The sequence below is a fragment of the Haliotis cracherodii genome, unplaced genomic scaffold (genome assembly GCF_022045235.1).
Source record: "Haliotis cracherodii isolate W230 unplaced genomic scaffold, xgHalCrac1.p SCAF_10, whole genome shotgun sequence".
In the NCBI taxonomy this organism is placed as follows: Eukaryota; Metazoa; Mollusca; class Gastropoda; order Lepetellida; family Haliotidae; genus Haliotis; species Haliotis cracherodii.
The window spans coordinates 25,307,475-25,334,163 of NW_027266265.1; the positions used below are offsets into that span (position 1 = coordinate 25,307,475).

Here is a 26,689-nt window from a genome sequence, read left to right on the forward strand (position 1 = left end):
CAACTGACGTGTACAGTGACTACACAGCATCGTGTTCGAGTCAACTGACGTGTACAGTGTCTACACAGCAACATATTCGAGTCAGCTGACATGTAGAGTGTCTACATATCCAAAGGTTCGGTCAACTGACGTGTACAGTGTATAAAGTGTAAATACTGCCCATCAGCCACGTGTCTAGCAGCCGTACTGTTGAGTGTTTCCTATATTATGAAAACACCCTTTCATAAATGATTACACATTTTCGGATTTTGTTGCTATCAATTTAATGAACATTCAAGAAATCTATAGTTTGTCGGAAAGCAAGTAAAATAAATGCACATCACCCAAAGAGTCACATGGTTGAAGCAACACATGCAGTGCTTTTTATTGATAGACGTTCAGTATGGGAGGAATTCGTGTAGAGAAACCCACGCCACGTCACAGTGTTTGTGTGGAGGTATGCACATTATCCAAGTTTGAGGTTCGTGTCTCCCATACCGGACTCCAGGCCAGACGTGCAGCACAGACACACGTTCTGCTGTCACATTGAACTAGGATTATAAACAGGTGCATGTTGCATGGAAGAGCTGTTATAATGAAGGCCATTGTCGACCGGCTGGTCAGTTTGGATCCTGGGTAAGGGCGGCCGCCAGTCCTTTAGGGCACTCTTCTTGTCTGTTCATCAGGACAACTGTCAGTTCCTCCTTGTTGATTTTGCCCTCCTTGTTTTCACAGGAGAATAACAGTAAGTCTTTCAAGTCAGCCAAATCCTCCGCGTCGTAATCCTTGAAAAAAATCAACACACAACTCAAAATATCACGAGAATATTATTTTGATCGTTACGATCAGACGAAGGTAACTTTCTACACCATAGTGATGTCATATGGTATGTTGAAGGTAATTTGATTTGTTGTTTAACGCGGCACTCAGCAATATGACGACGGTTTGTAAATAATCGAGTCTGGACCAGACATTCCAGTGGTTGATATCATGAGTATCGATCATCATAACTGGAATACAATTATATGCATCAACCATGTCAGCAAGCCTGACCACCCTGTCCTGATAGTCGCCTCTTACGACAAGCATGGGTTGCTGAAGATCAATTCTAACTCGAATCTTCACGGGTCGAACATACTTTGAATAAAGTTTTATTCTTCGACAAGAAATAAAACCAGAGCATAAATGTATCTGGTCACAACAGTGAAATAGTTCGTGAAATATAGCTCACTTCTTGAACCAGTTCCATCAAATCCTTCAGGAAGCCATGCAGTTCATCATTCTCGATACTTTCATTATGATCCTGTGTGAGAAATAACACTACTAAAGCAACCATATTACTCTGACCTTTTCGTATGACTGGTATGCATAGGCATGCTCTAAAATATCACATAATGTCTATTCGTTAAGAGTGACCTTGACCTCAAAACCACTTCAAGTCTATATTACTTTTAATGCGGAATCTACCCCGAGGAATATTACAGAGAGACACATTCCGGAAGTACACAATGCATTTACGTTTAATGTATATACGCAATATACGATGGGTACATATACTGTCTTCCTAATTCCAGTAAGGGTGTGTTCCGTTCAAAGGTGTTCCGACACAAGACGTAGCCAGGTGAACTTACCCTATCGTATAAGGCGAACACCTGTTCCACGTCTTCCTTCGTCAGTTTAGAGGCACTCTGTGGTCAGAAGAAATACCAGCTTTCCGTTATAGTAGAAATTCTCCCGTAGCTAACAATGGAAACCTGTTGCTAATTCTTGAATGGTCACCAAATACGAAAATAAGGGATGGTTTTAAGGCCACAGTTTTGACGGCGTGTCACAATATGGGAGGACAGTTCAAACAAGCCGAGACGAGACGTTTACCACTTTGGGGCCACCCACGAGCAGATTTATGGTGCTGACAAAACAAGGATTATGATCGGGACGAATCTGGTATTTGAACCACTGATCATTGGATCCTGGGACTGCTAAGGGACAGAACTGTGCACAACGAATCCGTGTCCGTGAATAGTTTGAATAGTTGAGCAACAAGTAAACACTTTGTTGTAATCTAGTAATCTAGTAAAACCACAGGGGGTGGTGGGGTAGTCTAGTGGTTAAAGCGCTCACTCGTCACGCCGAAGACTCTGGTTCGATTCCCCACATGGGTACAATGTGTGAAGCCCATTTCTGGTGTCCCCTGCCGTGATATTGCTGGAATATTGTTAAAGCGGCGTAAAACCATACTCACCCACTCACTCACTCTAAAACCATAGGTGTGTCCACTTCAAGAAGCATGTGTTAAAAATCGAATGAGACATATTAATGTAATGGTTGGTACCTGAATGCGCTAGTTAACATTCGAACTTGTAAAATGAGTGTTTGTACCCAGAAATGCTACTCTGCAGGAAAGCAGGAACACAGCTTTACTCACTTTGAAAATCGGGCGACAGAGGAAGTTCTCTTTCACCGGTAAAAGCCTGAAACACATTTATATACACACATCATAATCTTGGCAATAAAATGCGTGTACAAAAAATCCTCGTCACTTATGTTAACATTACCATGTAGATAAACTACTACTACTACTTCTACTACTACTACGACTACTACTACTACTACTACTATCACCACCACTACCACTACTACTACGACTACTACTACTACTACTATCACCACCACTACCACTACTACTACTACAACTACGACTACTACCACTGCCACCACTTATACTACTACCACTACCATTTTCACTACTACTACTATCACCACCACTACTACTGCCACTACCACTGCTATTTTCACTACTACTTCTACTACTACTACTACTACTACTACTACTACTACTACTACTACTACTACTACTACTACTACTACCACCACTACTACTACTACTACTACCACCACTACTACTACTACTTCTATCACTACCACCACCACCACTGCTATTTACACTACTACTACTACTACCACTACCACTACTACTTCTATCACTACCATCACCACCACTGCTATTTACACTACTACTACTACTACCACTACTACTACTACTACCACTACTCCTACTACTACTACTTCTATCACTACCATCACCATCACTGCTATTTACACTACTACTACTACTACTACTACTATTACTACCACTACTACTACTACTACAACTTCTATCACTACCACCACCACCACTTCTGCTATTTACACTACTACTACTACTACAACTACTACTACCACTACCACTACTACTTCTATCACTACCATCACCACCACTGCTATTTACACTACTACTACTACTACCACTACCACCACCACTGCTATTTTCACTACTCCACCCTTCTCTTAGCTCCGAATACCCGTGCTCGTCGGTTTCACCGAAGTGGTAAACGTCTGAGACCTGCATCACTTCGGGCTTTCCTCCCACATTAAGCTGACAGGTCGTGATATAACTGTAACACTGTTAAAAGCGGCGTAAAACCCAACTCACTCACTCTTACCTCCGACCCTACTCTCCTGCTGGTGTTTCCGCGTTTCTCTTACCTCCGACCCTACTGTCCTGCTGGTGTTTCCGCGTTTCTCTTACCTCAGACCCTACTGTCCTGCTGGTGTTTCCGCGTTTCTCTTACCTCAGACCCTACTGTCCTGCTGGTGTTTCCGCGTTTCTCTTACCTCCGACCCTACTCTCCTGCTGGTGTTTCCGCGTTTCTCTTACCTCCGACCCCAACAATCTGCGGGTGTTTCCGCGTTTCTCTTAACTGCGACCCCAAACTTCCTCATGTATTTCCTTCTTTTTCCGAAATCGTCGAAATCCCTTACTTACTTTGCCATTTCACTGAGTTGCAGCTTCCCATCTTTGTTCCGGTCAAACATCTGTAGCTGAAATAAAATAAAGAATTGAATTGAAACAGGATGTTTGTTTGTTTGTTGTTTAACGCCGCACTCAGCAATATTCCTGATATCTGAGTGACCCTTTTGTCTACCTACCGAAAACATGCTTTTCCTGGTAATCTTGTAGGCTTGGAAAGAGCCTTTTACATATAAGGCCAGGATCCCCATGCCAACCATGACCTATTGGAGAGTGGTGCAAATATGCCAAGTAGTTTGCCTGTTCCAAGTGATGGCGGAGACTGTCCGAATCAGGTGCAAGTCTCATGGTGTTTTTTTCTTTTGTGCTTTCCATTTGGATGCCCTGACTTCTCCCAAACTTGCACTTTTGGAATCACAATAGACATGACGAATTAAAAATCGTTCCGAGTCCTCTATGACTTCTTGTGTGACTGGAAGCTCTCTACCACAAATTGTTAACAGGTTCTGTGCTTCTTCAGAATGCTGGGTGCGATGTACAATACTCTTCCTGCCAATCCGATAGAAACCAGAGTTATGGTCACATACAGTAAGCACATGAATTGGTATAATGCATTCTGCCCTTTCCTCGTCACACAATCGTCTAGCAGAGATCAGTTGGTGTTTCTTCTTGATACACATCGGGTGTTTTTTTAGCAACATATGACCATTGTTTCATAGAAGAGGTACAGACATCGTACACCACGCTTAAAATGTTTTCCTTGGAGTGCTTGATTAACAGACCCTTCTGCAAATACACCTGCTGCCACTAATACATCAGAAATCCCTGAACCCTTAAACCTCTTGTAAATGGCATAGATGAATGACATTTGGAAGTGGAAGGGTGCAGTGACCGGCAACATTTTGCTGAACTGAACCACCTTCTCACTTTTCAACTCTAGCAACAGCAAGTAGACCGGATATTCACCTACAATGATTGCGAAACACATCATAGAGGATGGTCTTACTAGGCGGGTCAGAATATGTCATGTGGTATATTGCGCGGCTCTTCTCTTGTGGTTGTGACACGTTAGCATGAAACCCTTTTTAACCAGGCACTTGCTGTTCTTCTGGCTTTGGTCTTGAGAGGTCATTTTGGGCTCTGGCCAGTGCATGAATAACACCACGTGTCCTCGAAGTAGATGTGTCCAAAAGAATACTGTTGTTTTCTGTCTCTGCCCTGATGGGTGGCTCTCCACGCTTAACTGTCTTGTATATACATGGATCAATCTTCTGCATTTCACTTCCAAGATCCTTGAGAGAGGCAGAGACAGATGAGGCCAGTTTTGCACTGGGAGTTTCATGACTCTCCAACGGTTCCGAATCAAAAGATTCTGGTTGAACAAATATCACGTTAGTGTGGTGTGGTTGATCAGCACCAGTGAGTGTGTCACTCTTGAAGTCATCATTGTCTACTATAGCCACAGCAGGTTTGCCTTCAGCAAGCTCGAAAGAACGATTCAATGAATGCTTTAGGTCAGTCGCTACCCAGAAATCCCGCAGCAAAATAACATATTTGTAGCTGATGCCCAAACCATCTTTGTGCATTACATCAATGATCTCCCTACTTTTTGTCAGTCCATGTAGCATGACTGACATATTCGTCTCAAATGCAGTGTGTTTTCAGGTGATGTAACTTGTGATGACAGAAGCAAATGAACGGACAGTTGGACAATCATCAATGACAGCCATCTTTGGATGCTTCATCCAGGTGATCAGCTTCAATAGAAGTTCACTCAGTTCTTCCTCTCTCTCCAATTCATGGATGTATGGAGGCCAGGGGACGGTGTTAATGGTCATGACTTGCTCCTTGAGTCGTGCTACAACATTCATAGCTAGCTGATCATTGCTAACACCAAGTGAATATATTGCAGTCTCAACATATGTTCATCCTGCTGTGGTATCATAGACCAGCTCACTCTGATTCCTCTGATTGCGTTCATGAAATCCGATGCTTTCACCAATTTTTTTTTATTAGAAGTTCTTGAAGTAGCTTGATTTAACTATTGAATTATTCCCAAAATTTCAGATGATGCGCTTGTAATCATTCAGGAGACTTTGTACGGTACGGAATTCATGATCTTTGAAAATTACTTGATGAACATGATTGAAGAAAATACTCTGTGCTTCTCGGAGGTTCATCCGCTGAAGATGCTGAGCGCTTTCATCAGTGATATCCTTATAGTCACTATTACAACTACAGAAGCTTTATTTAGGTCTATTACTACAATGCAGTGACTAATAGGCACCTGATACCGAATCAAATATAGCAAAATATTTTCCTTGGCATATGAAAATAATATATCCTTTGCAGAATTTATTATAACTACCTTAGCATTAAGTCATTTGCTTTAACATTCAAAATTAGTTTGAGGTTGTTGATGTTGTGCTTCAAACAAATTGTTGAGGTCAAACTGACAATTTTCCCCTCAATCCTTAGACATTGACCAATATCACAGTTAGATAGGGCATATACAACTATGTACATTACAATTCATACCAAGATCATTACAATCGGTTTATCATTTCTGAAGGTATGAAAATACTATACCCAACTGCTAAAGAAAGTTTAACGCATTACTCACAGAAACGCAAAATTAATGTTCAATGCTTTAGCATGATCAATTTTGGTCGTTACTGATAGATTTGTTAAATTCAACATTTTAGCTGCAAAAGATAGAGTTCAACGGATTTATGGATGGACCGAGATACTTGACAACACATCAACGCATCAACTGGAAACAGAAGGAACATTTTGTGCAAATTTGGATATAGTTGAATTCTTCTAGATAGATCTAAAATGTCTTTGACTTAGTCATTGATATACAGAGAAGATAACACAGGATGGCACACACACAACTGTTTGGCAAGCCAATAGGACTCAGGACACTGAGTGCATGTACCTGCCACATATCACACATGGTTTTACAGAAGCACACGTGGATTTAAAGTTTTCCTGCAGACCAAAATGACCTAGAAGATAAAGACGCTTAGATCTGTCTACAGTGGCCAAGGCCTTCTGGAAATCTACAAAGGTTAAATAAAATATGCCTCTTCTTTTACTTTGATATTTTCTATACAAGTGTTTAAAGTACACAATTATCTGTATAATTGCATATGTCGGCTGAAATCCAGCATGATTCTCGTTGATGTTTCGTCGTTTATTGCCAGATATTGCAGTGTGAAATGTAGCGGACATAAGGTAACATTTCCACTGCTGATGTTAATCCGTGAATAAGGGTGAGTAATCTCGAAAACTATTAGTTTGTAGTTGAACTTGTCTTCTACCAACATATGCTATATGACATGAGTTACAGAAGCATATCTTCATTTCCAGTGTGACTCCGATCTCGTGCATCGCATCTTACATCTTCATGTTTCATCATCAAGTTTCTGGTTCACTGCTGTAGGTATAATACGAAGGTCACGCAGTTACAGGGCGAATGTGACATGAGGATTGTATGACACACTGCCCTCTGTAAAAAATGTGACGTAAGGGCACTGACCTCTGTAACAGATGTGACGTGAGGACACTGCCCTCTGTAACAGATGTGACGTGAGGACACTGACCTCTGTAACAGATGTGACGTGAGGACACTGACCTCTGTAACAGATGTGACGTGAGGACACTGACCTTCTGTAACAGATGTGACGTGAGGACACTGACCTCTGTAACAGATAGATGTGATGTGAGGACACTGACCTCTGTAACAGATGTGACGTGAGGACACTGACCTCTGTAACAGATGTGACGTGAGGACACTGACCTCTGTAACAGATAGATGTGACGTGAGGACACTGACCTCTGTAACAGATGTGACGTGAGGACACTGACCTCTGTAACAGATGTGACGTGAGGACACTGCCCTCTGTAACAGATGTGACATGAGGACATGTCTATGTGACACACTCTAAGGAGGAAAGCACACTCGTTTTGTGCTGAAGGTCTGGAGTTACAGTGGTAAATTGCATCCTGCAGAAGATGTTTGTTTCTTGTCATTTCACAATCGAATGCTTTTCCTCACGAGTATTAATTGAAAAGCTCTTTTTCCCATGATTACTGGGGACAACAATTGAAACTAATTATTGATGAACTAAGCATTGACGCATATCGCCATGAACACGTGATTTAGAACAGAAAACATCGATTGCAAAAGGTGGTGTCATAAGGTATTCAGTTTAACGGTTGTCATCATTCTCAGTGATACGTGGTGGAGACCAACAACCTAAGGTGCAGTCGACCTTGACCATTTCACCAGTAGGTTGACATAGACTATGCGGACAAATGTATTGATGACCACCACAATATCGCCTTGTTAGAGGAGCAAGTCCTTTGTGTAGTAAATGATGCTTGAAAGGATTATGCTTGTGTTTTGTGGATGAGGTGGAGGACTTTTGTAAAACTAGCTACTACAGCAGAACGTCGATTTTGTGAACAATTGTTAATACCCTTAACTAACTCTAATTGAACAATTGTTTATAACTTGAACTAACTCTACGTAAACATTTGTTTACATTCATTTGTACGTGTGGTGAATTGTCCTCAATACCCACATCGTACCTGATCATGAAAACAATTATCCTTACTGCATACCAGTAGTTATCTGTTCTTACTACATACCATCGTATCAGCACATGTGGTTATCTGTTATCTTACTGCATACCAGTAGTTATCTGTTCTTACTGCATACCAGTAGTTACCTGTTCTTACTACATACCAGTAGTTATCTGTTCTTACTGCATACCAGTAGTTATCTGTTCTTACTGCATACCAGTAGTTACCTGTTCTTACTACATACCAGTAGTTATCTGATCTTACTGCATACCAGTAGTTATCTGTTCTTACTGCATACCAGTAGTTATCTGTTCTTACTACATACCAGTAGTTATCTGTTCTTACTACATACCAGTAGTTATCTGTTCTTACTGCATACCAGTAGTTACCTGTTCTTACTACATACCAGTAGTTATCTGATCTTACTGCATACCAGTAGTTATCTGTTCTCACTACATACCAGTAGTTATCTGTTCTTACTGCATACCAGTAGTTATCTGTTCTTACTACATACCAGTAGTTATCTGTTCTAACTACATACCAGTAGTTATCTGTTCTTACTGCATACCAGTAGTTATCTGTTCTTACTACATACCAGTAGTTATCTGTTCTTACTGCATACCAGTAGTTATCTGTTCTTACTACATACCAGTAGTTATCTGTTCTTACTACATACCAGTAGTTATCTGTTCTTACTACATACCAGTAGTTATCTGTTCTTACTACATACCAGTAGTTATCTGTTCTTACTACATACCAGTAGTTATCTGTTCTTACTGCATACCAGTAGTTATCTGTTCTTACTACATACCAGTAGTTATCTGTTCTTACTACATACCAGTAGTTATCTGTTCTTACTGCATACCAGTAGTTATCTGTTCTTACCGCATACCAGTAGTTATCTGTTCTTACTACATACCATCGTATCAGCACATGTGGTTATCTGTTCTTACTACATACCATCGTACCAATGTATGTTTGTTTGTTCGTTTGTTGTTTAACGCCGCACTCAGCAATATTCCAGCTATATGACGGCGGTCTGTAGATAATTGAGTCTGGACCAGACAATCCAGTGATTAACATTATGAGCATCGATCCACGCAATTGGGATACGATGACATGCATCAGTTAACTCAGCGAACTTGACCACCCGATCCCGTTAGTCGCCTCTTACGACAAGCATAGTCGCTTTTTACAGCAAACATGGGTTGCTGAAGATCTATTCTACCCCGGATATTCACGGGTCGTATCAATGTATGTGATGACCTCTTCTTACTACATACCATCGTATCAGCATATGTGGTTTGTCTGTTCTTACTACATACCATTGTATCAGCATATGTGATGAGCTGTTCTTCAGAAACTTCTCTTTCTTTTTTGGACTGCTTGAGAAGGTCGTAAAGAAAATTCTGTAAAAACGAAAGTGCGAAAATGATGAAACCCGACGGTGACAGTCATCCAGTGTCAGTAGAGCACATATTACTCCCTGTAACAATGTTGACATCCCTCCCATTATAACCTTGGTCACACCGACAGAACGACGTTATGATTATACTTATTCATTATTGTTCAAAGCATCTACCATTTGATTCGAGTAGAGATGTGTTCAGAGTTCTAGTTTGGATACTTGGTTTCTGTAGCAGTATGGTATCTAATTATTATTTGTTTGGTATAATTTCATTTGACAATAGGTCCTTCGTAAAACCTTACACCTGTACAGCCTATTATCTGCAGCTATTTAGAGGTGGACTTTGTACCTTGAGTTCGTCTGCTTCAATGTAGCCGCTGTGGTCAGTGTCATACTGGCGCCAGATCTGGAGACACACAGATGGGATTTTATCGAAAAAAATATATTGCCCCAGAAAAAGCTTAAAAACAAAACTGTCAGCCGCAAAAAAAGTTTTGTTACAAGACTGTTTTTATACAAAAGTATTTAGGCTGATAGTTTGTTTGTTTTTAAATCAGGTTTTGCAGATGTAGCTGATAAAATAACTAGTCTCCACACAAAGTCTGTACATCACATTATCATGTAATGGAAAAACCAAGGCTCGCTAAATACAATGTTTATTCCTAATACAGGATATTTACCATCCCTAAATACACTCGCGTGATAACCTCTATGTATTACCAGCCCATGAAGGGATATTTACACCTACCTTCATGAACTCCACGCTGGACTCTAAAGGATGTTCATGCCGAAATAACAACAGAAAATTTTCCTCCATAGGCAAAATCTGGGCTAACTGAAATATATTGAAAGCACAGAAAAGTTGACAGTAACTGCTGATGAACACAACCACTAACGGAAACTTCAGTCGCAGTTTTGCTGATCTGGTGATATTACTAGTTTGCATCAAGGACAGTTCAATGTAAGTGTCCACATGTCCACCTCCTGCTCGGACTACCTGCCTGTAAGTGTACTTGCGTCATGTTGCAAAAACTACACCTCAGCTTTAAAATCCCTCCTGTAAAGTTTTGTGTAACTAACGAGAAATAATCGAGGAATGCCTAGAAGAATCAAAGAATCATCCCGATTAAACACAACCGTACCATCAAAGGCTGTTCACACAAACTATAAACATTACTGGACAGATGACAATAAGACGGATGTGTATTCCCTGAAAGGGAGGAATAAAGCGTTAAATCAGTGGATGGCTTCTTGAGCGTTAACTTTAGAGTCATGTATTATTGTTACAACACATACCAAAGCAAACGTTTCAAGACTCGAGTATGTTTTCACATTCCAATTAAGTTAGTGTATTTAGTTGACCCAACATCGTCTCATCTGATCGAAATTGAACTGGCTACACGAACCACGTATACTATCGACTGTGCTGGATGACACGAGCAAAACCCACTATTTCTGCAAATTACATGGTACTAACTAAACGATTTATCGACAAGTCACGTTGCCTACGTTCTCAAGTAACGAATGTCATATGTGTTGTGGGAGTAGAAACGACATATATTAAGGATCTATGATAAACATTGATGTGCAGTATTCTTCACTACGGTCGACATCAATACAGGATAAAATATGAGTGTACCGTTAGGAGACAAACTTAAAGTTGCTCCCGACAACACACGCAATGCTACTTGAGGAGCATCCTTCGTGAAGCAGGGTGCTATCTCCATTATATTGTAATGAGACCCTAAACCCTTCATGCCGGAAGTCACGTCACAATCTCATTTTCTCTTATCACTAAACTAGAAATTATATGACGTCTCGCTTATGACTATAACTTGATTGGACGGCTATTTTTAGCGTCATGTCCAAAAGAAATGGGTCGGGTGAACTTAAAATAACAGTATGGAGACACTGAATAATCGAAGATACAATTGTAGTGGCTGTGGTAGTTTCAGTTAGTGCTGGTTGTAGCTGTCATGTATGTACATGGTGGTAGTTGGAGGTAGTGCTGGTTGTAGCTGTCATGTATGTACATGGTGGTAGTTGGAGGTAGTGCTGGTTGTAGCTGTCATGTATGTACATGGTGGTAGTTGGAGGTAGTGCTGGTTGTAGCTGTCATGTATGTACATGGTGGTAGTTGGAGGTAGTGCTGGTTGTAGCTGTCATGTATGTACATGGTGGTTGTTGGAGGTAGTGCTGGTTGTAGCTGTCATGTATGTACATGGTGGTAGTTGGAGGTAGTGCTGGTTGTAGCTGTCATGTATGTACATGGTGGTTGTTGGAGGTAGTGCTGGTTGTAGCTGTCATATATGTACATGGTGGTAAGTTGGAGGTAGTTCTGGTTGTAGCTGTCATGTATGTACATGGTGGTAGTTGGAGGTAGTGCTGGTTGTAGCTGTCATGTATGTACATGGTGGTAAGTTGGAGGTAGTGCTGGTTGTAGCTGTCATGTATGTACATGGTGGTAAGTTGGAGATAGTGCTGGTTGTAGCTGTCATATATGTACATGGTGGTAGTTGAAGGTAGTGCTGGTTGTAGCTGTCATGTATGTACATGGTGGTAAGTTGGAGATAGTGCTGGTTGTAGCTGTCATGTATGTACATGGTGGTAGTTGGAGGTAGTGCTGGTTGTAGCTGTCATGTATGTACATGGTGGTAGTTGGAGGTAGTGCTGGTTGTAGCTGTCATGTATGTACATGGTGGTTGTTGGAGATAGTGCTGGTTGTAGCTGTCATGTATGTACATGGTGGTAGTTGAAGGTAGTGCTGGTTGTAGCTGTCATGTATGTACATGGTGGTTGTTGGAGATAGTGCTGGTTGTAGCTGTCATGTATGTACATGGTGGTTGTTGGAGGTAGTGCTGGTTGTAGCTGTCATGTATGTACATGGTGGTAAGTTGGAGGTAGTGCTGGTTGTAGCTGTCATGTATGTACATGGTGGTAGTTGAAGGTAGTGCTCTGTCATGTATGTACATGGTGGTAGTTGAAGGTAGTGCTGGTTGTAGCTGTCATGTATGTACATGGTGGTAGTTGGAGGTAGTGCTGGTTGTAGCTGTCATGTATGTACATGGTGGTAAGTTGGAGGTAGTGCTGGTTGTAGCTGTCATGTATGTACATGGTGGTAAGTTGGAGGTAGTGCTGGTTGTAGCTGTCATGTATGTACATGGTGGTAAGTTGGAGGTAGTGCTGGTTGTAGCTGTCATGTATGTACATGGTGGTTGTTGGAGGTAGTGCTGGTTGTAGCTGTCATGTATGTACATGGTGGTAGTTTCAGTTAGTGCTGGTTGTAGCTGTCATGTATGTACATGGTGGTTGTTGGAGGTAGTGCTGGTTGTAGCTGTCATGTATGTACATGGTGGTAGTTGGAGGTAGTGCTGGTTGTAGCTGTCATGTATGTACATGGTGGTAAGTTGGAGGTAGTGCTGGTTGTAGCTGTCATGTATGTACATGGTGGTAGTTGGAGGTAGTGCTGGTTGTAGCTGTCATGTATGTACATGGTGGTAAGTTGGAGGTAGTGCTGGTTGTAGCTGTCATGTATGTACATGGTGGTTGTTGGAGGTAGTGCTGGTTGTAGCTGTCATGTATGTACATGGTGGTAGTTTCAGTTAGTGCTGGTTGTAGCTGTCATGTATGTACATGGTGGTTGTTGGAGGTAGTGCTGGTTGTAGCTGTCATGTATGTACATGGTGGTAAGTTGGAGGTAGTGCTGGTTGTAGCTGTCATGTATGTACATGGTGGTAGTTGAAGGTAGTTCTGGTTGTAGCTGTCATATATGTACATGGTGGTTGTTGGAGATAGTGCTGGTTGTAGCTGTCATGTATGTACATGGTGGTTGTTGGAGGTAGTGCTGGTTGTAGCTGTCATGTATGTACATGGTGGTTGTTGGAGGTAGTGCTGGTTGTAGCTGTCATGTATGTACATGGTGGTTGTTGGAGGTAGTGCTGGTTGTAGCTGTCATGTATGTACATGGTGGTAGTTGGAGGTAGTGCTGGTTGTAGCTGTCATATATGTACATGGTGGTAAGTTGGAGGTAGTGCTGGTTGTAGCTGTCATGTATGTACATGGTGGTAGTTGGAGGTAGTGCTGGTTGTAGCTGTCATATATGTACATGGTGGTTGTTGGAGATAGTGCTGGTTGTAGCTGTCATGTATGTACATGGTGGTTGTTGGAGGTAGTGCTGGTTGTAGCTGTCATGTATGTACATGGTGGTTGTTGGAGGTAGTGCTGGTTGTAGCTGTCATGTATGTACATGGTGGTTGTTGGAGGTAGTGCTGGTTGTAGCTGTCATGTATGTACATGGTGGTAAGTTGGAGGTAGTGCTGGTTGTAGCTGTCATGTATGTACATGGTGGTTGTTGGAGGTAGTGCTGGTTGTAGCTGTCATGTATGTACATGGTGGTAGTTGGAGGTAGTGCTGGTTGTAGCTGTCATATATGTACATGGTGGTTGTTGGAGATAGTGCTGGTTGTAGCTGTCATGTATGTACATGGTGGTAGTTGGAGGTAGTGCTGGTTGTAGCTGTCATATATGTACATGGTGGTTGTTGGAGATAGTGCTGGTTGTAGCTGTCATGTATGTACATGGTGGTTGTTGGAGATAGTGCTGGTTGTAGCTGTCATATATGTACATGGTGGTTGTTGGAGGTAGTGCTGGTTGTAGCTGTCATGTATGTACATGGTGGTAGTTGGAGGTAGTGCTGGTTGTAGCTGTCATGTATGTACATGGTGGTAGTTGGAGGTAGTGCTGGTTGTAGCTGTCATGTATGTACATGGTGGTAGTTGGAGGTAGTGCTGGTTGTAGCTGTCATATATGTACATGGTGGTAAGTTGGAGGTAGTGCTGGTTGTAGCTGTCATATATGTACATGGTGGTAGTTGGAGGTAGTGCTGGTTGTAGCTGTCATGTATGTACATGGTGGTTGTTGGAGATAGTGCTGGTTGTAGCTGTCATGTATGTACATGGTGGTAGTTGAAGGTAGTTCTGGTTGTAGCTGTCATATATGTACATGGTGGTTGTTGGAGATAGTGCTGGTTGTAGCTGTCATGTATGTACATGGTGGTAAGTTGGAGGTAGTGCTGGTTGTAGCTGTCATGTATGTACATGGTGGTAAGTTGGAGGTAGTGCTGGTTGTATCTGTCATGTATGTACATGGTGGTAAGTTGGAGGTAGTGCTGGTTGTAGCTGTCATGTATGTACATGGTGGTAAGTTGGAGGTAGTGCTGGTTGTAGCTGTCATATATGTACATGGTGGTTGTTGGAGGTAGTGCTGGTTGTAGCTGTCATGTATGTACATGGTGGTAGTTGAAGGTAGTTCTGGTTGTAGCTGTCATGTATGTACATGGTGGTTGTTGGAGATAGTGCTGGTTGTAGCTGTCATGTATGTACATGGTGGTAAGTTGGAGATAGTGCTGGTTGTAGCTGTCATGTATGTACATGGTGGTAAGTTGGAGGTAGTGCTGGTTGTAGCTGTCATGTATGTACATGGTGGTAGTTTCAGTTAGTGCTGGTTGTAGCTGTCATGTATGTACATGGTGGTAAGTTGGAGATAGTGCTGGTTGTAGCTGTCATGTATGTACATGGTGGTTGTTGGAGATAGTGCTGGTTGTAGCTGTCATGTATGTACATGGTGGTTGTTGGAGGTAGTGCTGGTTGTAGCTGTCATGTATGTACATGGTGGTTGTTGGAGATAGTGCTGGTTGTAGCTGTCATGTATGTACATGGTGGTAAGTTGGAGGTAGTGCTGGTTGTAGCTGTCATGTATGTACATGGTGGTTGTTGGAGGTAGTGCTGGTTGTAGCTGTCATGTATGTACATGGTGGTAAGTTGGAGGTAGTGCTGGTTGTAGCTGTCATGTATGTACATGGTGGTTGTTGGAGGTAGTGCTGGTTGTAGCTGTCATGTATGTACATGGTGGTTGTTGGAGATAGTGCTGGTTGTAGCTGTCATGTATGTACATGGTGGTAGTTGAAGGTAGTTCTGGTTGTAGCTGTCATATATGTACATGGTGGTTGTTGGAGATAGTGCTGGTTGTAGCTGTCATGTATGTACATGGTGGTAAGTTGGAGGTAGTGCTGGTTGTAGCTGTCATGTATGTACATGGTGGTAAGTTGGAGGTAGTGCTGGTTGTAGCTGTCATGTATGTACATGGTGGTAAGTTGGAGGTAGTGCTGGTTGTAGCTGTCATGTATGTACATGGTGGTAAGTTGGAGGTAGTGCTGGTTGTAGCTGTCATATATGTACATGGTGGTTGTTGGAGGTAGTGCTGGTTGTAGCTGTCATGTATGTACATGGTGGTAGTTTCAGTTAGTGCTGGTTGTAGCTGTCATGTATGTACATGGTGGTAAGTTGGAGATAGTGCTGGTTGTAGCTGTCATGTATGTACATGGTGGTAGTTGGAGGTAGTGCTGGTTGTAGCTGTCATATATGTACATGGTGGTAGTTGGAGGTAGTGCTGGTTGTAGCTGTCATGTATGTACATGGTGGTTGTTGGAGGTAGTGCTGGTTGTAGCTGTCATGTATGTACATGGTGGTTGTTGGAGGTAGTGCTGGTTGTAGCTGTCATGTATGTACATGGTGGTAAGTTGGAGATAGTGCTGGTTGTAGCTGTCATGTATGAACATGGTGGTAGTTGGAGGTAGTGCTGGTTGTAGCTGTCATGTATGTACATGGTGGTAAGTTGGAGGTAGTGCTGGTTGTAGCTGTCATGTATGTACATGGTGGTAGTTGGAGGTAGTGCTGGTTGTAGCTGTCATGTATGTACATGGTGGTAAGTTGGAGGTAGTTCTGGTTGTAGCTGTCATATATGTACATGGTGGTTGTTGGAGATAGTGCTGGTTGTAGCTGTCATGTATGTACATGGTGGTAAGTTGGAGGTAGTGCTGGTTGTAGCTGTCATGTATGTACATGGTGGTAGTTGGAGGTAGTGCTGGTTGTAGCTGTCATGTATGTACATGGTGGTAAGTTGGAGGTAGTGCTGGTTGTAGCTGTCATGTGTGTACATGGTGGTAGTTGGAGGTAGTGCTGGTTGTAGCTGTCATGTATGTACATGGTGGTAAGTTGGAGGTAGTGCTGGTTGTAGCTGTCATGTATGTACATGGTGGTAGTTGGAGGTAGTGCTGGTTGTAGCTGTCATGTATGTACATGGTGGTAAGTTGGAGGTAGTGCTGGTTGTAGCTGTCATGTATGTACAGTGGTAGTTGGAGGAAGTATTGGCTTTAGCTTCATGTACTAGTGGTAGTTTGGGGTAGTCTTGATTGTAGTTACCTAATTATTGCTGTATTAAAATGAAATTGTAAAGATGACGATGTTATTTACATATATACCAGGGGGCCGCGTTTGGTCGGATAGCAAGTATTGCACTATGTCAGTGTTCAACCGTACTTTACTTCAACATATGGATTAGTCATCTTTTATAAGTATGCTTCGTATTAACGATTGGAAGGTGTACGCTGTCCGGGTTGACTCTATTGTTCCCACCTCAGTGATGTCTATTTTCCCGTCTCCATTTTCATCAAAGGCGTTAAGCATAAGGTCCTTTGCATCGTCGAGGGCAGCCTGAGACACCACCTGTGAGACAAGGCCAGATTCATTATAACAAACGTTCTCGAACAACGGTGTAGGAAGCTCTTAGCGCATAACCATGTGTTACACTGTCAATTACACGTGTTGTTTGCCATGATAACGTAGTTTGACCTACAGAACTGTGTAATGTTGTAGAACATTTGACGTGCGAGCGAACGTACTCCATCTTCTACTCATGTTTCTATTCCCTTTAACATCACAAACACTATCAACATTGATTTCCACAGTTGCTTGCAATATGTTACCATTCACAGCTGGGTAACGGACATATGACACATTTGTATTGATCATCGTCATCATCAGTAACGATAGTAACACAATTATGGATGTATGACATTAACATGTATTGTCGTATTGAAGCCTTTAATTCAGAATGCGATGTATGTCCCTCTCTCAAGCTACTGCCCTTGCTATCACTCACTTGCTTACGTTGAGACGAGTCTTCCAGCGCTGGCGTTCTTCACTTCGGATTAATCAGTTTAATAGCGAAACAAATAGATAATTATAACTATAAAAAAGATATAATTACTATTTGTAAAAGAATGTGTGTAACACGACGGATAAAACGATCAGTACTAGCAACTCTATAATCCCTTAATAGCATTTTTACTCTCTTTGCGTGAAACCATGAAATATATAAGTAGGAGGTCACGAAATGAAATGTTAATACCAAGTATTAGAACAAAGATAAGTGTGGACGCCAAACATCCTGTGCAACAGCGTTTATGTCACTTAACGCCAAAACACATCCTATAGTTATTACGTGGCCCACGTTGAAGTGCCACACACGTGTGTGTGGTGTCATTCCTGATTTGGACACGTTCAAAGAAGGTTAATTGTCTCTGTGGACAATTATTTCTGTCAGTCTTGTTAATATACTTGATTTTTTTGTTTGTGTATGCACTAGCAATGCGGCGTCGGCAACGCGCGGAATGCTCTTAGGCCACGTCTTGTGCCTCCCCTCACAAATCGTCATATTTCAATACGCCAATGGTGTCCAGAACGTTGAAACTGGGGTAATCGTCGCTGGTCACGTGTTATGTTTTCAGATTAATACACTTTGCCCTTCCTTGATAGGCGTGGTCGTGTATGACGACTTTGAAAGGAACGTGAAGCCAATGTGAACCTGAGGCCTCGTGACAGATTTGGCGGTGAATCGGTTGTGGTGTGGGGTGGCTTCACTATGACTGACCGAGCCCCATTACATACTGTGTAAGGAAAGGTCACTGGAAGTACTATTGGGGCACTGACACCCTTTGATGTCCCGTTTACAAGGCGTGTGGGCCGACGTTTTGTCTTTCAGGAGGACAACGTCCGTGCTCAATGGATCGTTAATATTTACCTCACGCAGCATAACATCCATAGAATGAATGCCCTGACCAGCAATGAGCCCAGGCCTTTACCCCATTAACCTGTCTGGGCCCTGACCAGCAATGAGCCCAGGCCTTTACCCCATTAACCTGTCTGGGGACATGACAGGGAGACGTGTGAGTTAAGGTCATAGACAGCCGACCACGTTGGCTGGATCAGACGATGTTACAGGAATGGGGCAGACACAGTGTGCCTCCTCGACTGAATGAATATTTGACAAACCATGACGGTAGTACGCACTACTGATCCAAAAACAACTTTGAAATTCGCCATCTTACCCCTATCGTCCTTCAAGATCGTTGGTGGTCACAACACCTACTGTCATACTTCACTACCGGATGTAATGTGTTGCCTATTCGTATATTATCAGCATACATTCATCAGTCGAAACTAATATCTCTTACTACTTTTATCTCGGAGTATCCCCTACTTTTCTTAAGAGTATATACATGTTACGATCGGTCAATGTGCCTCAGTGTTTTTCTTCAAAAACAAACTGTCTATGATCGACACAGCACAGGGCGTACCAGGTCAACAACACAAGTCAGTGTTCGAATAATCAGAAACCAGGCTTTAAGAAATCGAGACGAACAACCAAACAAATCACTGTTCACTTGCGCCAGGCAACTGGAGATCAAGTCACTGACGAGACGATTAGAAATCATCTGCATGCAGCTAATCTGCTCGGCGACCTTGTGTTGTACCACCGTTAACAAATCGACACATTTTAGCCAGACGCCAATGGTGTTTTGAGCGATAAACTGGGGGAAATGTTTTGAGATGAGTCCATATTCATTTTGGATTTTCTGTTTAGGTGTGGACGTACCCGGGGGGGGGGGGGGGGGGGGGTGGGGGGGGGGGGGGGGTGGGGTGTCCTAACGAATGTCACGCGAATATCAACATTAGGCGATATGACAGATTTGGGGTTGGGTCTATGGTGTTATAGGGCATAACCACAATGACTACCAGAGAGCCATTGTATAATTCCACGGTGGGGACGCTGGGCAGTAGTTCCGAGACAACATACTGACGCCAATAGCTGTACCGTTTCCGCAACATGCTCTTCCACATTGCGCCTTTTAAGACGAGATCGCTCGTGGCCACAGTGCACGAATCTAAACTAAATACCTCCCCAGCAAAACATAACAAGAATCACCAGAGTTCTGACCTTCCCCAAGGGAGAGCACGTTTGGGACATGATCGGCAGACGTACCAACCGACATCAAATGCCACCTGCTACGTAAGTTGAACTGGGCCGGGCGCTGAAAGAGGAGTGGACAAGACTCCCTCAAATTGTCTTTGGGAGGTTGGTGTACGCCTTATAAATGAATGTTTCATCATCCGTGGGGCATGACCCATTATTGATCAAGTCATCTCAAACGTTCATATTTTTAACTACACACCCTTGTCGTCTGCCTTGGATGTCTGTCCCCCTACAATACACCGCCAGCATGGTCTGTTGATTGTCATATTACACCTGATCCTTCTTTTTTCTTATCTACCAATTACGTCATTCGATTTTGTTTTGTATTTCTGTAATCATCTGTTATTTTGGAATATCCCCTACTTCTGGGGGAGAGTATAGGTTCCCTAATACTAATGGATGAGTTCTAAAAGCATTCACACTTCAAACATGCAGTGTATTTATATGCTGTCTCATAGTGGTCTATATATTTAATGATAATTATTGATTGCACTCTTCAGTAAACATGAATCTGTAACAAAACGGAAACAGTCTGTATGTTGTACTCACGGCATGTTCCAATGGACCACTGATGGCGACACGCATGCGTCAACAATATAACACAGAAAAAGGCAACAAAGCATAAAACAGAGTTGGTATGAGTCTTAAGTTTATTATCAAGGCCTGAGATTTGGGTGAGTGAGTGAGAATTGTTTTACGCCGCTTTTAGCAATATTCCAACAATATCACGGCGGGGGACACTAGAAAAGGGCTTCACACATTGTACCCATGTGGGGAATCGAACCCGGGTCTTCGGCGTGACGAGCGAACGCAAACCACTAGGCTACCCCACTGCCCTAAGATGTTGGTATGAAGGGAGTGTGTGTGTTTGTGACAATGGCGTAACATCGATAAAAAAAACCCGGATATGCTTATTTGTTGGGGATGAGTTTTTGGTAGACTACCCGACTCACCTCTGGGCCTACATCCTGGACGTTGACGCTGGTCACGAGCTCGTACAGGAACTGATCCAGCTCCGTGCCCTCGATATAGCCGTTCCCTGCATGGAGAGAGAGATACATTCTACAATGCAGCCTGCAGTTGTAATCATATACATGTAGCACCAAGAAGGGATTCACATACCCTCAGAGTCATAGACAGAGGGAGAAAGAAGAATGTTTGTCTTACATTCTTCACACATTACATAAATCTATCCAAGTATCAGTTCGTGTAAAAGACACCCAAATGAAACATGCATTTAAACTCAAACAATGGTTTACAAATATCGAAGCCGATATTTCTATGAAGAGCGAACATATCAAACGAAAAAAGAAAAAAATACTTTAGGTTGATTACAGTTATTACAGTCAGCAATATTTCACATCAGGTTAAATGGCATTAAATTCGCACACGCAAAAGAAACGCAAGTCGAGTACGCAGTATACATGTTATTTATTTTCAACAGTAAAGACAAGAAATACTAATAGGGCAAGATTGACAAAAATTTGACTGAAGACAGTTTAATGGATTAAAAGACAGATGACATGATTGGTTTTTTTCAAATGTTAAGGGCTTACACAGTTTCGGGTCAATACCCAAAATGTCAGTCAAAACCTGGTGTGACCACCATTAGCATTGATCACTGGCACACATCTCCTGTACATTGAGTGGATCAGACGATTTGTGAAGGCCCTAGGAATTCTCCTGCACACATCCAGAGCAGCTGTGCGTTGTTCATCGGCAGTTGTAGGGACTGGGCGCACACTGTGCAGACGCCTTTTAACCTCATCCCACAAGTGTTCGATGGGGTTCAGATCAGGGCTGGGCACGGTAAAACACTGATGCTGTGTTGTTGCAGAAAGGCCATAGTAGCTCTAGCAACATGGAGACGAGCGTTGTTCTGCTGGAAAATGTGTTGTTGATGTTGTGCACAAAATGGAACAACGTGGGGTCTGATCACTTGGTCGATATACCGCTGAGCAGTGACGCCGTGTCCCCGACCTTGACCAACATTCAGTAAGCACACGGGTCCAAGTCTCGCATTAAGTCCAATCCCTGCCCATACCATCACGCTAGGTCCACCCCCTTTCCACAACGTTTCTCTCAGCGAGAACGATCACCTCGACGCCGCCAAATTATGAATCTTCCCTCTTCCCTTCCCTTCCATGGGAGACACAAAAGCGACTTTCATGAAAGAAGATGACACGCCTCCACTCACGATGACGTCAATTGCGATGACCCTGTGCCCTCTGAAGTCGTGCTTGTCGATGCCGTGGTTGGAGAACAGGACGACGTGCTGGTCGGCGACATCTGAGGTTGTTGGAACGGAAACTTCGGATCACAGTGTCCCGGCTAATGTGTCGATTATGTGTTCCTATGGTCTGTCGAGCACTTTCACTTGCAGTTAGGCACGGATGTCGCTGGTGTTGACGGGTAATCTGCCGATCTTGTCGAGATGTGGTGACCCTAGGACGACCGCTCCGAGGAAGGTCATCTGTGGTCTGTGTAGCATTGTATCGATGCAGGAGACGGTAAATTGTGGTTATGTTAACGTTGAAATGACGGGCAACATCTTAGACAGACTCTCCAGCTTCCAAACGTCCGATAACCTGGTTTCTCTGAATTTGAGTTAGGCGTGGCATTGTTGACCAAGAATCGGCCACAGTTTTATACCCACTACATATCGTGACAGTTCGTGCATTTTCCATTTCGCGAGAAATGGGTGCATGATACCCACATATTCATGAAATGGTGCGTTTTGGCGATTCGTTTTTTATGTTGCGTTTTTACTCGGGGCTTCCAAAATGCAACCAAAAATATTGATAACACCATCAGGCTTCACTACATGCTAAAACTCGTATCAATTTATGGTTCCGTATTTGTTACCTATTTGCTTAACACCACTTGCGTTTCTTTTGCGTGTGAGTATATTACAAAAGATAATAGTGTTGAGAGTTCTTTGTTTTTGCACCGAAAAGCAGTTTAGTCAATGCAAACACTGTTCCTACAGGTTTAAATATGAATATAACATTCCACACTAAAATAGAATTCTGTCACAGCATTCAAATGTCCTTTTTTTCACATGTTCAGGTGTCCCATTTAAAGGTCCGTGATGAATGTCCGAGTTAAGGACCACAAGTAGGAGCAATCACATTACGGCCATTCTCCTGGCCAGGTCTCACGACAGTGAAAGATCAACTGTCTCTTCACACTGCTACGACATAGCTTTATATAATAAAGTCAGAGACAAAACGCATGCTTTTCACATTTCAAAATTGTGTGTTCGGGCGACCCGTTCCAGTATTAAGGATGACATCTACCCCTACCAAAATAATCCCAAAAGATATGCTAAAAGAGCACATGATGTGACAATGTTACCAAGAACGTCAAAAGAATTATCTGTACTGCAAGCACACCATCTATCAGGATTGTACTGATAGTATTTAAAGCATCAAACATTCATTCAGGCTCTGAATACCCCGTGCAGAAACAATAGCTTTTTCAGGTCGATAACAAGACATTGGCCATTGCAATATGTTACCATTCACAGTTGGGTAACGGATATATGACACATTTGTATTGATCATCGTCAACACTAGTAACGATGGTAACTAAAGAATGTTAATATAATGATGGTGGATGCATGACATTGACAGACCCTGGCCCTGAATACCCCGTGCAGACACAATGACTATAACAGGCCTCTGACACTGGACAGACTGCATGATCCTGAATACCCCGTCCAGAAACAATGACTATAACAGGCCTCTGACACTGGACAGACTGCATGATCCTGAATACCCCGTCCAGAAACAATGACTATAACAGGCCTCTGACACTGGACAGACTGCATGATCCTGAATACCCCGTGCAGAAACAATGACTATAACAGGCCTCTGACACTGGACAGACTGCATGATCCTGAATACCCCGTCCAGAAACAATGACTATAACAGGCCTCCGACACTGGACAGACTGCATGATCCTGAATACCCCGTGCAGACACAATGACTATAACAGGCCTCTGACACTGGACAGACTGCATGATCCTGAATACCCCGTCCAGAAACAATGACTATAACAGGCCTCTGACACTGGACAGAATGCATGATCCTGAATACCCCGTGCAGACACAATGACTATAACAGGCCTCTGACACTGGACAGACTGCATGATCCTGAATACCCCGTCCAGAAACAATGACTATAACAGGCCTCTGACACTGGACAGACTGCATGATCCTGAATACCCCGTCCAGAAACAATGACTATAACAGGCCTCCGACACTGGACAGACTGCATGATCCTGAATACCCCGTGCAGACACAATGAATATGACAGACCTCCGACACTGGACAGACTGCATGATCCTGAATACCCCGTGCAGACACAATGAATATGACAGGCCTCCGACACTGGACAGACTGCATGATCCTGAATACCCCGTCCAGAAACAATGACTATAACAGGCCTCTGACACTGGACAGAATGCATGATCCTGAATACCCCGTCCAGAAACAATGACTATAACAGGCCTCCGACACTGGACAGACTGCATGATCCTGAATACCCCGTCCAGAAACAATGACTATAACAGGCCTCCGACACTGGACAGACTGCATGATCCTGAATACCCCGTCCAGAAACAATGACTATAACAGGCCTCCGACACTGGACAGACTGCATGATCCTGAATACCCCGTGCAGACACAATGACTATAACAGGCCTCTGACACTGGACAGACTGCATGATCCTGAATACCCCGTCCAGAAACAATGACTATAACAGGCCTCTGACACTGGACAGACTGCATGATCATGAATACCCCGTGCAGACACAATGAATATGACAGACCTCCGACACTGGACAGACTGCATGATCCTGAATACCCCGTGCAGACACAATGAATATGACAGACCTCCGACACTGGACAGACTGCATGATCCTGAATACCCCGTCCAGAAACAATGACTATAACAGGCCTCCGACACTGGACAGAATGCATGATCCTGAATACCCCGTCCAGAAACAATGACTATAACAGGCCTCCGACACTGGACAGACTGCATGATCCTGAATACCCCGTGCAGACACAATGACTATAACAGGCCTCCGACACTGGACAGACTGCATGATCCTGAAAACCCCGTCCAGACACAATGACTATAACAGGCCTCCGACACTGGACAGACTGCATGATCCTGAATACCCCGTCCACAAACAATGACTATAACAGGCCTCTGACACTGGACAGAATGCATGATCCTGAATACCCCGTGCAGACACAATGACTATAACAGGCCTCCGACACTGGACAGACTGCATGATCATGAATACCCCGTCCAGAAACAATGACTATAACAGGCCTCCGACACTGGACAGAATGCATGATCCTGAATACCCCGTCCAGAAACAATGACTATAACAGGCCTCCGACACTGGACAGACTGCATGATCCTGAATACCCCTTGCAGACACAATGAATATGACAGACCGATACCAACACAGACAGCACGACCCTGAATACCCTGTGCAGACACGATGATGGTAACATAATTTAATATTTTTAATTGTGATCATATTTTATTATCCTCGATCTGGGCATATTGTTGTTACGGGTGGCTTTCTGCGCATACAGATATGTACCACGTTAATATATACTGAACCGCAAAGGAAACGTCACCATGGATAGATATATAAGACACCTTATTGTCCAAACACTGTAAACGTACTTTGAGACATATTCAAAAGATGAAACTGATCATCAAGGTTGAAATTAAAGTGTCAAATATTCTTAAAGTGAAACACAACAATAGTCTCTGAGAAAATGGCATCACAAGTCAGTATCCTGTATGTACGCCATGTGCATTGATGACGTGCAACGTCGATACATGGAATGGATGAGGCGGTTGATGAAGGCCATAGGCACTTGAGCCCACACCCTGAGGAACGCCTGACGCAGTTCAGCTGCAGTTGTCGACCTTGGTCGGACGTCATTCAGCTGCTATTACACCATTACCTCTCCCTGGACCGATGTTCCGGAAGACCACAGGGCCGACCCTCTGTGCAAGACCAATTGCACCCCTCTCTCTCTCTCTCTCTATCTCTCTCTCTCTCTCTCTCTCTCTCTCTCTCTCTCTCTCTCTCTCCATGCAGGGAACGGCTATATCGAGGGCACGGAGCTGGATCAGTTCCTGTACGAGCTCGTGACCAGCGTCAACGTCCAGGATGTAGGCCCAGAGGTGAGTCGGGTAGTCTACCAAAAACTCATCCCCAACAAATAAACATATCCGGTTTTTTTTTATCGATGTTACGCCATTGTCACAAACACACACACTCCCTTCATACCAACATCTTAGGGCAGTGGGGTAGCCTAGTGGTTAAAGCGTTCGCTCGTCACGCCGAAGACCCGGGTTCGATTCCCGATGTGGGTACAATGTGTGAAGCCCATTTCTGGTGTCCCCCGCCGTGATATTGCTGGAATATTGCTAAAAGCGGCGTAAAACCAAACTCACTCACTCACTCACTCACTCTCTCTCTGCCATCTGCTGTTGGGATACAGTAACGGCTCTCGTCTGAAAAGAGGTCTCTTCTCCACTGCTGGGGGCGCCAATGCTGGTGCTGTGTTGCCCACTGAAGACGGTCCCGGCGATGACGTGATGTCAGAATGGGTCCTCGGTGTGGCCTGTGACAGTGGAGGTATCTGCTCAATCGTCCGTACTAATGTGTCGCTGGTGTGTCGCATAATCTGCCGAGCAGTTTCCGCAGCAGTAACAAAGTGATCTTGAA

The 26,689-nt window shown here is 43.3% G+C and overlaps 1 protein-coding gene across 1 annotated transcript in view; it reads right to left on the reverse strand.

The window, feature by feature from the left end:
- Positions 1-256: 256 nt before the first annotated feature.
- The window catches only part of LOC139454203 (calbindin-32-like), a 29,745-nt gene continuing 3,312 nt past the window's right edge, over positions 257-26,689 (reverse strand). Inside the window, exons 2-11 of the mRNA XM_071235774.1 lie at positions 20,875-20,960; positions 17,242-17,331; positions 10,519-10,605; positions 10,120-10,176; positions 9,688-9,771; positions 3,785-3,840; positions 2,405-2,450; positions 1,611-1,667; positions 1,211-1,282; positions 257-764 (exon numbers count right to left, since the gene is read on the reverse strand). Coding sequence (XP_071091875.1) covers positions 600-764; positions 1,211-1,282; positions 1,611-1,667; positions 2,405-2,450; positions 3,785-3,840; positions 9,688-9,771; positions 10,120-10,176; positions 10,519-10,605; positions 17,242-17,331; positions 20,875-20,960 — 800 coding nt within the window. The 3' untranslated portion in view covers positions 257-599. The remainder of the gene's footprint in view (positions 765-1,210; positions 1,283-1,610; positions 1,668-2,404; positions 2,451-3,784; positions 3,841-9,687; positions 9,772-10,119; positions 10,177-10,518; positions 10,606-17,241; positions 17,332-20,874; positions 20,961-26,689) is intronic.